Here is a 16,964-nt window from a genome sequence, read left to right on the forward strand (position 1 = left end):
ATTCATAAGAGATCAAAAAAAAAAAAAAAGTGCATGTATTCATTTATATATGGTGACTGGTGAGTACATGAGATGAGAGCACACAAAGGACCGATTTTCTAAGAAAATGGACTCATCTTGCATATCCCAAGTCAATAGCTTATATATATGGGCTTGTATACGCATTTTCAATTTGATATAGTCTAAACTCTAAGATATGCCAAGGTAAGAAAGCTGAACTGACGAGGAATAAAAATAATTAACCAATGTGGGCTACAACAGATTTAGTCCCTGAACGAAGATTTGGTCTAGCAATAGAAATGCCACAAAACAACATTAAAGAAAAGCTGGTTCGGATAGATGTATGGTGATGGAGAGAGCAGTTTGAGAATACCCAGGTACTGCATACCTGTTTTTTTTTTTTTCTTCTTTTTTTTTTTTATAGGCAAAAAAATCAAAACCTTTTGAGTTCAGTTCACTCACTTACAAATTAAAAATAAATAAATAAATAAATAAAAGATGAAATAAAGGTATGTATGAAAAGGTGTAAATGAGGATTACACAAATCAAAAACAGCTAGTAACGAAGGAAAAGTCAATGCCAGTTGGGTGTTCAAATGAGAAAAAAAAAAGTTGTTTTGAGTAAATTAAACATAAAACGGATAAGCAACTTAAGAAAAGAAATCATATGGGCCCAAAAGCTGAAAACAAATTGGCTGATTTGGGGGATAAAATTACAAGGATTTTCCATGCTAGCACAGCCTAAGCCAAAAATAGAATTGTCAAATTTAATGATAAAGACGCTTAGTGATTTGTCGTCAGGATTTCTTCTTTAATTGATATAGTACCTTAATTAGAATCCAATGGTGGAAAATATAGAGTGACTAAAATATCAAGTCAAGAAGGAAATAGAATAGCCAGGAGGAAGAGAAGGGCACGTACTATGTACATGCGGCAAGTAAAATAAAATATAAAAACATATTTGGATTTGAATTTATTTTACTATTCCTTATCTTTTAAATGTATTAATTTGGTAATTGGATTTGAATATTGAAATATTTGCACAATTGTCATTTGCAAGTATTAACCCCATAGGATATGATGCTAATAAAATAAAATACTGGGATTTAATTTTTATGTTCTAGATGTATTAAGAAGTTTTATCGCAATGAAACTACTGATTTTGTGCATGGAAATGTATGTTACTCCTCCTTGATTGGCTTAAACTATGGGAGTATGAACGGCAATATCTCTCCTGATTTAAGCCTGCTATGTCGAATTTGTCTTAGTCTGCAATCCATAAAGAGAAAAGTTAAAAACAATTAACATCCTCCTAAAGGCTAAAAGCCAAGAAGGGCTTTAAAAACAAAAATGCATATAAAAATGTTTAAAAGAGCTTTACAGTTATAACCCATCATATATACCTTGAATTTGTGACTGGTACTGGGGCTGCTCTTTAATATATGTCTGGCATCCATTCTGCAGATATGTGGGTTGAAAACACCATTTTCTGAAAAGAACGGTGTCTTTTTTTGTTTGGAAATGTTTTCAGCACTGGTACCTATTATCCAGTGCCACATCATATCTCGGTTGACAGCAACGAGCTACAGTTCCAGGAAATGTTAAATTCAGCGTTGCTCCAAGCCACACCTTGATTTCTAATGTATGGCTTAGAGCACCGTTTTTTCCGGTATAGTGCTGATGTGTCGCCGTTTTCTGGAGCAACAGCATCAATGCCAAATAGATGCTTACAACATCAGACACACAGAAAATACACTAAAAATTAATGAGGTATTCGATAAAGGGGCGGATTAGTGGAGACAAAAACATGCACACCTAGCTGAACTACTTATGTATCACGGTTGAACATGCCAGTGTTCGGTACAACTGAATCCCATATGCGACCCACAGTAAGCAGTGTTCAACTGTCATTGGTAGTTCAGCCGAGTGTGTATGATTTTGTCTCCAGCTCATCCAAATTCATCCAATACTGGTATTGTTTTAAAAAATAAAAATAATTGCCACATCAGCAAAAATAATATAATTTGCTGATGTCTTTGTTTTCAATAACAAAACCAACAACCTTATTGTTGAACACCACGAGCCAATCCTTGGTTTTACACTTTCAAACAGGGAGGGCACATGCTGATTGCGACCTCCCAACATTAGGTCCCTTAAATTTGGATGATTTTCATGTCACCCATCACGCACTCTGCCGAGCTCTTAGAGACTTTAGAGTTTTTTATATTGTGGTTGTGGCTATTACATCTTCAAGCTACAACTAGGGTGATTGTGGGGATGTAGCGTAAGCTACTAAGCCAGTTGATAATGCTTGATATGAAGACAACTCCACCACAATTAGTGCCCTTACTCTTACCCATTAATATGGATATTGAGTCTATTCTCCGGTTCTTTAGGTAGGTGTTTTTTTTTTTCCAACATGTTTTTGTCAATTCAGTAACTTTTCAAGCTGTTTTAAGTGATATTAAGTGACTTAGGTCTTAGGTTTTTCAAGAGCCATTTATGGATAAACATCATTTTCACTTTTAGTTTTGGGCAGTAGAAACTAGAGACCATGTTTTAAGTTTTCACCTTTTTGCTTATGTGGTGTAGCTGACACCAAATATCAATAAAAATATATATGCATAAAACTCGGAGTAACTTTACTAAATTTAAGGCGTGGTTGTTACATGAGAAAACAGCATTTTCACAATGTCCACCCTCAAAATAATTCAGAGAGAATTGCAAGGATTTACAATTTCTTGATATATAGTGTTATTAGGGCTTTTTGTTTGAAGTCACAACTTGAGTCAGATCATCAAAATCTCCACTTTAGTCTTTCCCTACAACCCAAGACAAACTAAGTATTAGACTATTCGAACTCAACTCTGCAAAAAAGATTTGAGGGGATTGCAGTCCAAAAATCCCAAAAATGTGAGGTTAAACTTAAACTCATATGTTCAAGCTCTGCACAGCTTACTTGACGGTGAGCGAAGCTTTATATATATAAAAGTGAATTTACACAAAAACTATTTCTTATTATAAAATAAAAAATAGTATATACGCTCAATTATATTCGCAAGCCTCATATATCGAGCTTCAAACTTGATTAACAATCGAGCCAAATATTGGATCGAACTTAACTCGAAGTTCGATTTGGACCAAACTGAATTTAACTTTTTAAAGAGCCGAGTTCAAATGACCCACAATACCTCTATTTGTGTTCACCCCTACTTTACTTCAAACAATTCTAGTTATTAGGGCCTTTTACACAAACACAAATTGATCCAACGGTCACCCCGTTCCTTCTCGATTAAGGTTTGAGTCTTAACTCCCAGTTGTAATGAAAGCTCTATCGGGTGTAGGCTCCGCTCTATTAATTCTGCAACTTGTAAAATACAGACCCTAAAGCTTGTTTTGTTCCTTCACTACTTTGTGGGGGTGTCAGGTCCTCCTTTTGGTTGAAGACTTGAATCTGGACCGGACCTCAGGTTAACAACATTGACGGTCTAATTGACTCAGAGAAACAGCCCTAAAGAGATGATGATTATGGAATAGCGCAATTAGCAAACTTTAAAAGGAGACGAGTATGAATTATGCCATTACGGAAAGGAACAAAGGATCCGTAAGTTAGTTCCAAACACTTGAATGCTTTTCCTTCGAATACATTCGAACCCATCGATTTCCGTTTTCTTTCTACAAATGCCAACAGTAGTGCAGCAAAAAAGGAGAAAAAGCAAAAAAAGTCCATTCCTCCCAGTCCCAGAAAATACAAAAGCATCAAACTTGCAAACAACAATTTCTGAAAACAGGAAAGAACACCCCCCGCCCACCCAAAAACAAAAGAAAGAAAGTAGAAACCCAAAACAAAAAACCGAAAGAAAGAGGGCAAATTCAAAACTCAAATCAGGTATCCTGTACTGGAGATTCTGCCAGAGAAAAATATATCCATCTTCCACTTTCTTCATCTCACTCCAGGGTCAAGTGGTGTCTTTTCTTGCTTGGTGCTACCAACTGAAAGAACCCAAATCATACGTTCAGTATCAACCAAAGCTTAAAAGACCCAACAAGCCACAAGAACAAGTGGGTTAAATAGTTAACGTACTGTGTAAAGCAGGCAGTTCAGAGCTCTTTAACACACGCAGTCTCTTCACCGTCGACACAAACATGCTGTAGGAAAGATGTTTCAATTATCATCATTCACTTGCTCACAGTTATCTAGCAACTAGAGCAAATTACCAGGAATGTGTTTGAAAAAGGAACAAGTGGAATAAAGAAATGGAAACAGTGGGAAAAAGGTAGATTTGATCGAACAAAATATAAGATACAAGAGAAAGAATCACAGAAAACATTCTATAATGAATTAAACCGATTAAAAATGAACACCAGCTTTGCACTGGGAAGATGGCTTACTGCCATGGGACATCTCCAACCAGCATCCTGTCTCCTTCATTATCTTCGTAAACAAGAGTATATTCCCCACTTCCATCTAATAATCCTGTTATTGCCTTAACCTCTTCTGTCTTGTTATGATTTCCAGAAGCCGAACAATCTCTTTGAGCTAAACGAACAAAGAAAAACACCAAGAAAAGAAAAAGAGTTACGATACTACAAGGAAGATGATAAATGAAAATGGCCTAATTTTTCAACCATCTCCAAACCACGTAAACTACCTGCTAGAAGACCTCTGAAGAGTTCATCTACCGCAGAGGAGAGCTTTTCGTAGCTGCCATAGGATTTAAGGTCCACTTTTCTTCCAATGGGGACTCCGTCCATGTTTATCTTCACAAACAAATTCTTCCTGCAGTCTTCCGGCTTCCCGGGGGTCACCTCATCTGCTCCAACTTTATGCGACTCGGGAGCTGGTTTTGAAGAGCTACTGCTTGCAAGATTCTTCCTGAATGAACGAATTGGTGGCCACCCCACAACCGGAGCAGGAGCAGTTCTGCTTGTTTTTTTAAATCAACAGGTCGCCGGCAGAGAAGACACGAAAAACAAATAACCCGAGTCAAATAGAGAATTAATTACTCAAAAAGAAAAGACTAATAAGATTTCCCGAGTCAAACTTAAATCCAGAAAGGAAAACAAAACCAGCTCGGATGGAAAAGGAGAAAGAAAGATTTCCAGAGAGAAACTTACACCTAATAAGATGTAATTCACGAACAATATAAAACAGAATACCAAGACGGAGACGAGAAAAAGAATCAAATAAAACAAATAAAAGAGATAAGTTTTATATTCTACATTTTCAGTTTTGATAGACAGCAACCCTTCAGGTTCAGCAGGAAGAGAAAATAAAAGAGTGAAGAAACCAAAACCTGAAAAGCTAAAACAATTTTATAACTTCTGCAAATGAAAATAAAAAAGCATAGGAACAAAAACTTTCAACTGTAAAAAAGCTTTCCTTTTAAAGAAAGCTAGTAAATACAGAAAAAAACCAAAAAAAAAAAATCTGCGAGGAGAAAAGAGTTTTTTTTTTTTTCATTAACAAAATAACATGTCAGGAAAATAATTCTACTAGAATCACAAGTCCAACAGAATGAATACTTGACGACAGAATAAAAGAAAAAATATATATAATAAGGGAGAAAAAGTTAAAAGTTGGAGTACCTTTTCTGAGAGCTGTTGGGAACAGCTGTATTTGCAGAAGCTGGAGAACATGCCTTCTGCTCTGAGTTCTGCAACTCCACCTTTGTGCTACAGGTCTGTGAGGATTCCTTTGGCATAGCAGGCATGCTCTGCGGAATCGACGAAAGTTGAAGAAATGAAGGCCTTGATTGATGTTGTTGCTGCTGGGTCTTCATCTGGAAAGCCGAAGGAGATAGACAGGGTGATGAATTAGAAGACCATGGAGAAGAAAAAAGAGTGCCAGTTGATTTTTCTGAGGAGGAAAGGGGGTTCCCGTTGTTCAGCACCCAAGCTTCTTCTGCGTTTGCTTCAACCGTATCCAGAAAACCTCTCTTCGAACCATGAGAAGCGTTATTGTTGTTGTTGCTGCTGTTGCTACTGTTGTTGCTGTTGATCATGGAAGATGGAAAGCAGCCGAGAGAGAGAAGCGACGTATCGTCATCGTTACCGTTATTCTTGCTACTACCTTTGATAAACCAGTCTTCTCCAGGTGGTCCAAGCCTCAGCTCTAGCTTTTTATCCTCTGAAACCCCAATACTTCCCTCATCTCTTCTCACTACCCACTCTCCTTCGTTAGGAATCAAGTCAAGCAACTTCGGACAGACCATTCCGTTCCTTGTACATCCCTCCATTTCCTAATCTTTTTTTACCAGAAAAGAAAAGAAAACAGAAGAAACCCAGATGGAAAAAGGCACCCTGTACTGAAACTTCACACCGTAGAATGAATCAGTATATTTATTAATAGGAAAGAAGAAAATCACCTTGAACAAAAAAGCAAGACCAAAAAGAAAACACAAGAGAGATGGGCAAAATAACCTGAAACATTCATAAATGAACTTTGACACTAAAAACTATATTAGCCCAATATGAAAAGAAGAGACAGAGATCACATACCTCAACAAAAGCTCCAAAACATCAACAGCCACATTCCAAAAGCATGAAATATACAGCTTTGGAGAGGCACCATAAGAAAACGCTTGTTTAGTTGTTTATCATCTCAGATCAGAAAGAGAAAGAGTCAGAGAAACCAAAGCAGCACATTTAATTTAACAGTCAAGACAAAGCTCACCTGCTAACCCAGACAAATAAAAACTAGTTATAATCCACGGAGAAAGAAAAAGTGAAAGGAGCTCTTCACCCGCTTTGGGTTTTGTTTGTAATCAATCAGATTCTCTCCTTTCTTTCTTTTATATATCCCCTTCGTTACAGTATAGAAGGACTGGAGAAGAAGAATAAAAAAGCAAGACAAACCAAAAACAGAAAAAGAATTTTTCACACGCAAACAAATCACATAACACTCCACCACCACACCACGTTGGGTCGTTTGGGCCGTGAGGTTATTGTTCCGTTGGGGAAGCAAGAGCGTGTTCAGCTCGTCTCCCTAGAAATACACATAACACTCCACCACCACACCACGACAAATAGGCAGTAGCCTCATTAGCACACTGACCCAAACATCCCTCCCCACATCTACACATGTAGAGATGTTGGTATTAATGTGACTTGTTTAGAGAGAAGTGACGAGTTAGCAACCCTCATCGAAGCACGAAGCCCCAAATACGTCTGTCCGAGTCCTACTGTGTTTGTCGGTCTCTCTCTCTCCATTAAAGTAAGGGAGAGTCTGTGTCTGTGTATGAAATGAGAACAGAAATGACTATCTAAAAAACGCAAAGTAGGAGTATTAACATGAGGGTGATGATGAACAGAACAGGCCCGGTTTGCTTGAACTCGGTGGAAGAAAGAATGAAGCCTAGGCTTAGATCCTGATTAATTAAAATGTGTAGTCTTTTTAAAGAGGAAGGGAGAAGGAATGGAGGAGGTTCTCCAAGGCTCATGGGCCCTTTATCTTAATCTTAATATTAAAAAAAGAAAAAGTAGGAGAGAGAAAGTAAGGAGATATGGGTGGAGAAGAAGGGAGAGAGGAGAAGATTTGCATGATCGATGTATGCGTGGGTAGGGAACTATCGCTATGTTTGGTTTGGAGGAAAGAGTAAGGAAAGGGAAGAGAAATATAAGTAAACTTATACAAGATTTGTAAAGGGTTTCATCCTTTCCTTTCTTTTTTCTTTTTTTTTTTTTTTTTTTTTCTTTAAACCAAACATGGCTTATAGGGATTGTGGGCTTGTGAGCTTGTGCAATTAAAACATGTAAACGGCAGGGCATCTGAGTGCCGTCCAGATCCCCATATTTGATTCCCCTCGTCCGGATTTCGAATTCCTCGTGGATAAGTTGGTCAAAAATGGAGTAATGGACAAATGACCTGAATACTGCTCACTTGTTATTGGCCGACAAAAGCGGACACCAAAAGTTTCTTTCGTGACCAAAATAGCCCTGACGTGGCTATTCACAAAGTCGCACCTCACCGTCACGACTCACAAGGCTTTACCTAGCCAGCCAAAGCCAAAGGCCCAAAGCCTAGAGCTTGCTGGGTGAATCCTCCACAGGCACAGCAATTAATTAGTAGTGCTTGTGCTTAATTTATTGAAACAGTTATAACTGTTAATTAATTAGTATATATCATCAGCAAAATTAGGTCAGAGTTTGAGACCCATCTCGGATTTGCAAGCAGCCTTGTTAGGTTGTATGCATGCATTTCTTTTAGACGTGAAGGAGAGAAGAGAATTGATAATAATAATAATAATAATAAAACAGATTAAGTATTTCAGCACGGGAAGAGAAGAGAGAAAAGCCCATACTACCTACTACTTGCTTGTTGGCTAGCATCCAAGCAAAGCAAACAAAGAGTATAATATTTATAAAAACATGTGAGGTCCAAAATATATTGCTATATATGTTTGGAGGTATTCGTCGTCACCAGAAATCAACTCCACAAAATTAAAACTAGATAGACATTTGTGTTTTGGAGTCTAGTGGAATAGCAGTCGCATTCGGTAGATTGAATTGAAGCAATTAAGGCATGACTATTATTAATTAATTATGATTGTTGATGAATGGCTTTCATTTTGTCCGGCCCTTGAGAGTAAAACACTGGCATCCCCTAGCGGCTTTTGTTTTTGTTACGTTGACTAACACTAGCTAGTTGGCTGACACACCAACTCTCTGCAAAAATGGATATTGTGATTTGTGGGTGGATAAATTCAGCCTGAGGCTGTGTCCTGTGTTGTTTAAGTCAATTATGAGAGCAATGAGTACGAATTTGCTTCCCATGACTCCTTGCCAATATGCCAATATGCCATGCCTCTCTTTCTATTATTTACACAATTATGATTTTCAAGACTTGGGACACCTGCCGTCCATACACTTCAATTATTATTGATTAATATTGTTTATATATCACATTTTCACTTTTCATTAATTCATGTTTCACAAACTGTATGCATTTTAAGTTTAGTTTAATAAAGTTTATTAATTATGGTGATATTCAATCAACCATATTATTTGTTACAAGGTACGGTAAATGCATTTTATATAGAGAGAGAGAACATTGCACCATTTCTTGATCAATAATAACATACAAATAGGAGAGACAAGTGTTCTTAATACTCGGTTGGAAATGCTAAGAATGGTGTGTGAAGTGAGAAGCAATTCCAGATTCCTATAAATTTTGCCAAGAAAGAATGACTTATTTTAGAACCTAAGTCCTACTAAATGTTTATAACTCTATAATAAAATTCAGAAATCTGTATTTTTCGGTTTTTTTTTTCTTAATTAGTGAATTAAATGTCACCATCAAAAGAATCAAGAACTTGTTTTTTTGATCGTCAGAGAGCATCCAAAGCGGGGGGATGGCATGCTTGAAGTTGAATACACAAGTGCCACGTGGTAACTACTACTACTATTGGACTAGTGACAACTGTTCGCTAATAAACCTGTGCAACTTTAGGTAAAGCTACATATATATTCCCGAGGGAGGTTGAGGGTAATGTAGAGATTCCGCAATCACCGAGCAAGATTCTTACGTCTTACGTTGGATGCAAGAAGAAGACAAACTCGGCGAGTCGACGCGGAAATGACATATACCAGAGGACAGAGACACAGAGTCGGGGGGATGATGTAAGTTGTTTAAGCGTGCGGTCGGCTGCGTTTAATGTCTAATGTTTTGCTGCTGCGTGGGTACCGGCCTACCGATCACCGACGCACGCAGTTGATCTTCGGCTTACCCAGATTACCATAAATGGATTCCAGCCTGCCAATGACCGACACGAGTCCACATTCTGAATTTCCCCACTTTTATATATGTGGGGGGCACTTGGGGAGTTGGGGCCTTGGGACTTCTTTCACTTTTTGCGTGGGATGATCCAGGATCCTGGGCCTGGGCCTGGGCCCCCAACCACCCAACATGCTCGACCTTTATCGCACTTCTTTCTTTCCTTTTTTCATTTTTTAATCCCAGTCGGCGTGATTATTACGTACTGCCCTTCTCACTGGATATTTCTGTTTTTCTTTCTTTTTTTTCCTCAATGCTTATTGCTCTACTGTTAAGTGTTCTAAAGTTGCAATCTAATCATCTAAACTCCTATTTTTTAAATTAATTAATGTCTAAAAACAAATAATAAATAAATATTCCTTTTATAACTTCTTTTTACGGAAGGGAGACTGGGAGAGGGCAAAGTGAATGATGACCGGATCGTAAGGCCAGGGCAGCGAATTTTGTTGCCTCACGAACCTATGGTATTAAATTATTACGAATCGTCTGATAGTAGGGGATGGAATGAATTTTGATATTGAATCAATCATCAAAACCAGGCTGAATAATTAATTGTCCGGCCCATGGACGAGATATCAGAACCCCCTCCCCCCCCCCCCCCCCCCCCCAAAAGAAAAAAGGGTTTTATAATTCAGTCCACATCCAACCTCTACCGTACAGCCCATGTGTCTGCCCATCGCCCATCATCCCCTCGGGGTAGATAGGCACTAGCCCATGTGTCTGTCCTATATATCCGTGGGATTGGAATCTTCTTTCGTATGGGGTACAACCTACGTGTACGAATGTAGTAATCCCTGAGCGCTGATTGGTACTACGCTCACAGGCTCAGCTAAGTTCCCATCCATCACTATCACTGACTGTAAAATCGTACAGACGCGTAGAATATGTAGACTTTATTAGATTCACATGTCTCCGGACCCTTGATCCGCTATTAGACCTGGCAAAACGTTGACTCAACCAACGAATCCCATCCAATCCAATCCGAAAAAACAGGGATAGGGTTTTATATTTGAGGCCGGATCTCCTGCCTACAGCTTCTTACCCACAGCTTCTTACCCATATCCCTACCCACGCTATAAATATTGGACACATGTCCATTAGTATGTGCCTCTTTTTCACATGTATACAATTGCATGTGAATTCAATGGGATGCAATTGTATAATAGGACGGACATTATGTCCATTCCATTAGAATTCACCCATTAATCTAATTAATTTTCTAACCTAAAAATTATAAATCTTTCCCCTTCTCGAGAACTCTCATTCTCTCCATTCTATTCTCCATAGTAGCATTCGGCAATCGGCGAGTGACAATCAGCGACGTGCTCACTACCATCTTATTCTCTCTATACTCCATTAGTTAATCCTTTTTTATTCTCCATAACATCCTATTCCAAGAGATTTCACCGACATCCGACATCTGACAATTGACAGTCGGTAGCCGGAAATAAAGGACGTGCTCACCGATACACCGGTGGTTAAGTAACCTCAACCAATACAAGAAAAATTTGAGCATTATTCTCTTATAGTTCTTCCAACTGGGTTCTTCTCACCGGTCTTCTGGTCATGCACAGTAATCTCCTTCGTTGTTGGTTGCTAGTTGCTAGATGTCGATCAAATCTCTTAGAATTGGACGTTATAGAGAATAGAAGAAGGTTAACTAATGGAGTACAGGGAGAATAAGATGCCAGTGAACACGTTGCAGGTTATCGGTTGCCGGATGCCGGTGAAGTTTCCTAGAACAGTAAGTTGTGGAGAATGGAATGGAGAGAATGAGACTATTTAGGGTTCTTGGGAAGGGGAAAGATTAATTATTTTTAGGTTAAAAAGTTAATTGGGTTAATGGGTGAGTTCTGACAGTATGGACAAAACGTCCGTCCCATTACATAATTACATCCCATTGAATTCACATGCAATTGTGCACATGTGAAGAAGAGAAACATGCTAGTGGACATGTGTCCAAAATTTATGGTGTGGGTAGGGATGTGAGTAGGAAGCTGTGGGCAAGAGACCCGACCTCCTCATATTTAGCTACCTAAATGTGAGAATGACCTAACCTGACCCAATATGGAAAAAACTAGGTTGAGTTGGATTGGGTCATGGGTCAAGGGTCAACCCGCTGACCTAATTATCAAGTCTAATTGGGACTATTTATGCATCTTAGAAGGTTTCACTCTTTAATTTTTTCTAATTAGTCTTTACTCTTTATTGTTTATTCTTAAAATTTTTAAATGTTCAAGTTTTTTATCTTATATTTGGAATTTTAAGGTTAATTCCTTTAATTTTGGAATTTTTCATTTAATTTTTCTTTATTTTTTGGGATGACCCAAATTGACCCACGGGTGAACCCTAACCCAGGCATTTAGGGTTAGGGTCTAGCATTTGGTAATCCAACCCAAACCCGACCCACCCAACCCAATTGCTAGATCTATCCGCTATTTATTGGAACAATGAACAATTCGTATTAGAAACAGGATTTCGGTAGCGGTGAGCATGGGTTAGTTCAATTCAATTTATGGCATAACCTTAAACATATCTTGTATGGGTCAATTCTAGGTTTTTGGAATCAAAACCTACTCTGTCAATGTCAATTTTGGCTTTGGCAGTTCCAAGGCTAATTTAAGGTCTATTCATGGAACTTGTTCTTTCTTTACTCTTTCCCTTCAAGAAAAAAAAAATCAAACATGTCCTTCAAAAACTTGATTTTCAATAATGATAATATATAGCTTAGAACTTATATTATCTTTATCGATTAAATTGAGTAATTTAATATGTAGATTATCATAATATATCAATATATGGTTAAAAATTTGTCATTATAATTTAAATTCTATAAATATTACCTTTTACATTATTTATTATACACATACAAATATTAAAATGAAAACAAATGATCAAATCACATAGGTAACTCAATGGTCAAGTAAGACCATGGTTTTATAACCATGAGTGCTTGGGCTGAAATCTTTGCATCCTTAAAAATACTTTGGGGCCTATTGCAAAGCAAGTTTGATCCAAGGTGGGTTCGTCAACTAGACCCTACCTTATAATAAATTAGATAGAGTCGATTCAAGGCTAATTTGAGGTCAACTCCACTTGGTTCCGGGTAAAACCTACTCATTTGCTCACCCCTAGGTTTGGGTGGTGAGTGATTAGTTGAACGTAGGGGTGCAAGTTGGGTCGGGTTTATGATCAACCCGGGCATGACCCTAAAATTTGGGCTTAAGGCCCGAGCCCGAGGTCAAGCCCGATTTTCTCAACCCGAGCCCAGTTCGCACTATAATTTGATGCACTTGGGTTGGGCTCAAGCTTGGGTCGGGCTCGAGTTGGTCAATGAACCCACTCTAAAATTATACATATATGTATTTATGCAAATATGTATATATATATATATATATACATATGTGTATAGTTGGCCCGGGCTCAAGCAGGGTTTGGGCTACCTAAGGGCTAGGCCTGGGCCTGGCCCAAAAAATAGAAAATCCCGATTTCTTGGGCTCGAAGACCAAATCCAAGCCCATCCCATGTAAAATTTTGGGCTTGGGCGGTTCAGGCTCGGGTTGGGCCCACCTAAGTTGCACCCCTAGCTGAATGTGGTGATTCTTGAACGGGCTGTGAAACCAATGATAATGTTTCACGCTAGTGATAAAATGCATGAAAGTCACTGTGAGAGGTTGAATAGATGTAGATACATGTATTTTATGACTGGTATGGAGTATTCTTATTGGTTCCATAGTCTTCTAAACAGTTACCAATACGATTGTGACGTCCATTTACATACATTATTGTTAGCTAATTTTACACCTTTTTAATGGTTAAATCGGGGGATGGCTCGCCCATCTTATGTACCATTCATGCTTTGACAATAAAGAGATTGCCTGCATTTGTAAGAGCATAGGTGTGTCAATGGACTGAGTTTGGGTTAGATCTCTGATTGGCCGAATCAACAAGACATTAAATTGGATCTGTCTAGATTTAAAAATTCAAAGTATTTATTGAATTAGATTGGACCTGATCCAATTGTAATGGATTTATATTAGACTGGGTTGGATTAAACCAATATCTGGTCCATTGACATAAGATAAAAATACGGGTTTAACCATTTAACCATTCGGGTCAATGTCAACTTGAAATGTAGGTTTGAAAAGAGGTGACCTGATGCAACCGGTGGCTCGACCTGATTTCAAGTCGAGTCTACTTGCATGCCCAATCAATCTAAAAATGAAAACAAGGGTGTATTTTATTGTGCAATTTTGTAACAAGAAAATCATAGCCAAAAAATTATAACAAGAAAACAAGGGCATGTCTTATTTCCAACGTCTCCATTAACAATGTCTCCATGGAAGGTGTGCATTGCATATTTTATTTGAAGAGTCCAGCTACATGTTTTTTGAATTTTTTATAACAAGTTATTTCAAAATTTTAATCAATCAAGTTAAAGATATTAAATGATCTATTTACATTTTATACTCATGTTAGTATAAAGAATTCACATCTGCGCCCCACAGCATATTCCAACCATATATCAAGAATATCTCCCACTGACAACTTCGAGAGTTGTTCTCAATGCCTGGTGAGATATGCATGTGGGGCGTTGGTGGAGCAGATGTGATATCATCCATAAAGATTAGATTCAGTTTGGCTGCGTTTGAATCAATGTAAATCAAGAACGACGTAAAAATTTATGTTGGTTCGATTTTATCAGTATTTGGAAGAAGTATGTAATCATAGTTGACATGAAACTCCACTCTGGTTCAGATTTGTGTGTGTTTGAATGGAGCGGAATTTTACATTGGTTACCTCATCAAATGTAAAGTTTTACACCGATTATCAATGTATCAGTGTAAATACATACTACATCGATAAAATTGATGTAAAACTTTACACCGATCACATCATGCTTTTCAAAAATATAATGGTCACTTATTCATGGTTCAATATAAAGAGAAAATCTATAATACAAAAAAGATATGATATGAGAAGAGTTTTGATGAATCAAAACCTACCCATAAATTTTGATAAATAACACCTAATTGGTATCACATTTGCCATTCCAATTGATTGATGAGAAAATTCAGATATCATATATTTTTCATATCATAATCAAACCCCATATAAAATATTACACGAATGATATTTTACACCGATTCCAAACGCTTCCAAGGAATACAAATAGAAAATATGTAGAGTGAAAAAAGGACGTTTATGCTACGTTTAGATATATCATATGGATATTTTGATGACATCAACTTCAGTTTTGTTTTTTTAATTGGGCGGGGTTGGGATCAGATGCGACGTTACTGGTCGATAATTGGATCAAACAACAACAAATCAATCATTCATTTGCTTTAAAATTCTTTCAGTTTCATATCAAATCTTGGGAGAGATAGGAAGAGCGGCGCGTGGCAAAAAAGCAGGTAGTAAAGAAAGAACGTCGGCTGGTGTTATGGGAGTGGGGAGTAAAGAATGGCTGATGATATATAGGCTCAGACCCCACCTCTCAGTCCCCAGTTGAGCAATATCTCCTTATCTTTCTTATGTTTGTATACATGGGGTCTTTGTAATCTGTATTGTCACGATTCTCCTGAGGACCGTCATGACTCATGAGCACTAAAATTATACAAGAAAAAAACCATGCCATTTGATTCCAGAGGGTGGTGGGTTCCGCCACTAGCTTTCTTCCCACAAGAAAAGACCTCTAATGAAGTCATAGCTAAGAGGGTGGTGGGTTCCTCGTTTTTGTTTTGATTGGTTAGTTATAAAAACGTGAGAGTAGGCATGTGGAAGAGCTTTACTTGAAAAAAAGTTAAAAGCAAGGGAACCCTCAAGGGACCCTACACGCTACACTCTCACACACAATAACATACCCAACCACCAATCCAATTATCCAACAGGGCCAACACCTAAAGCTAAGGTTTGGCGTGTGTGTATAAGAGAGAGAAAGAGAGGGGGTTTTTGACTTGTACTTTCAAGTATTTCTTTATAAATATGATATTCGTGGGGAATTCCCAATAGTACTTGCAAGTATTTCTTGATAAATACTTATACTTCTTTGTACTTTTTTAGTATTTTTGGTGATATGCCAGAATTCCCCATAACAGCTGTTTGAATAGCGCAGCACCACACTATTTAAGCTGCGTTTCGAAACGATACAAATGGAGTGTAAATTTCGGTTCAGGTTTAATTTGCATTCTGGTTCATTTTTGTTTATATTTGACAATATTATATTTATACATTGACAAATGACAGAAAATATATTTTTTAATGTATATTTATATTGATACTAAGATGTAAAAATACATCAATAAAAAGTAAATTTGCATTCAAGTGGGCTTTTGATAAAAAAAAAAAGATATTTTATTAGAATTCGTGTTTGCATTCATTACAGCTAAATGTTTGTTTGGTAAGAAGATAAATTTGTTAGTGCAAAACTAATTCAACTTTACAATTTATATGAATCGTTTTACACTCTACATATTTGCATTCACACTTATTTGTATTGTCCCCCTATTTGGTCCTCGTATTTTGATCCTTACATAAACCTCCCTATATATACACTCAATATAATTCAAAACATAATCAAATCAGCGATAAAGTGACATCTTTAATTGTAATAATCCCAGCATTGAATTGATTTTTTTTAAGAAGAGTTCAAGGAATTTGTACCCAATTAAATGCTATAGCACGTGATTTTTTTGGTGGGGGTTTAATTCAAATGGGTCTCAAATTTATTTACAAAGCTGGAGTAAATTCTTGAGAGCAAAGAAACAAGGAGGATTGGGTTTTCATGATTTACTGATTAACAATAGAATACCCATTATGAAACTCTCATGGAGATTTCTAACTGCACAAGGACGTCTTTGGACTGATATATTAAGATTGAAGTATCTCAGTAATGAAACCTTTTGGACTGTGAAAAAAAAGGAGTTCTGACTCTACAATTTGGAGGAATATGCTAGATTCTAGGAAGGTCTTATTAAGAGGCACCCACCACATTATCTTTAATGGGTGGAATAAAAGCATTTATGGTGATCCTTGGATTTCAAATTCTCTTTTACTAAACCCAAGATCTGGCTTTACAGATAAGGTAGCATCCTTAACTCTGTTAATGGTACTTGAAATTCTCAGTTCATCTATTCAGATTTCGAGCCCACTACCGCCTCTTAGATTCTTAGTATTGAGCTTCCTGC

At 37.4% G+C, this 16,964-nt stretch overlaps 1 protein-coding gene across 4 annotated transcripts; it reads right to left on the reverse strand.

Moving 5' to 3' along the window:
* Positions 1 to 3,608: 3,608 nt before the first annotated feature.
* On the reverse strand, positions 3,609 to 7,594 carry LOC148842507 (auxin-responsive protein IAA26-like). Of its 4 annotated transcripts, none has more exons than XM_088957048.1 (7): positions 6,676 to 7,594; positions 6,501 to 6,556; positions 5,589 to 6,307; positions 4,652 to 4,923; positions 4,392 to 4,539; positions 4,084 to 4,148; positions 3,609 to 3,992 (listed from the first exon to the last, which is right to left on the reverse strand). In XM_088957048.1, the coding sequence occupies exons 3-7, from the start codon at positions 6,236 to 6,238 to the stop codon at positions 3,943 to 3,945; spliced, it is 1,185 nt and encodes a 394-aa protein (XP_088813174.1). In that variant the 5' UTR covers positions 6,239 to 6,307; positions 6,501 to 6,556; positions 6,676 to 7,594; the 3' UTR covers positions 3,609 to 3,942. The 4 variants fall into 4 exon arrangements, with proteins under 4 accessions (XP_088813174.1, XP_088813173.1, XP_088813172.1 ...); XM_088957047.1 differs by having other exon boundaries at positions 5,589 to 6,313; positions 6,501 to 6,602; positions 6,676 to 7,439; XM_088957046.1 differs by having other exon boundaries at positions 5,589 to 6,313; positions 6,676 to 7,072.
* Positions 7,595 to 16,964: the final 9,370 nt, after the last annotated feature.

The sequence above is a fragment of the Nelumbo lutea genome, chromosome 8, assembly GCF_056320005.1.
Source record: "Nelumbo lutea isolate HS-2025 chromosome 8, American lotus-T2T, whole genome shotgun sequence".
NCBI lineage: Eukaryota > Viridiplantae > Streptophyta > Magnoliopsida > Proteales > Nelumbonaceae > Nelumbo > Nelumbo lutea.

Bases quoted from the DNA above. Each gene is read 5' to 3' on its own strand.
- LOC148842507 (XM_088957048.1), bottom strand. From the start codon at position 6,238: ATGGAGGGATGTACAAGGAACGGAATGGTCTGTCCGAAGTTGCTTGAC. The intron at 4,924-5,588 runs GTACTCCAACTT...AAAAACAAGCAG, and splicing joins CCCAACAGCTCTCAGAAAAG to AACTGCTCCTGCTCCGGTTG. The intron at 4,149-4,391 runs GTAAGCCATCTT...TCTTTCCTACAG, and splicing joins GTTGGAGATGTCCCATGGCA to CATGTTTGTGTCGACGGTGA.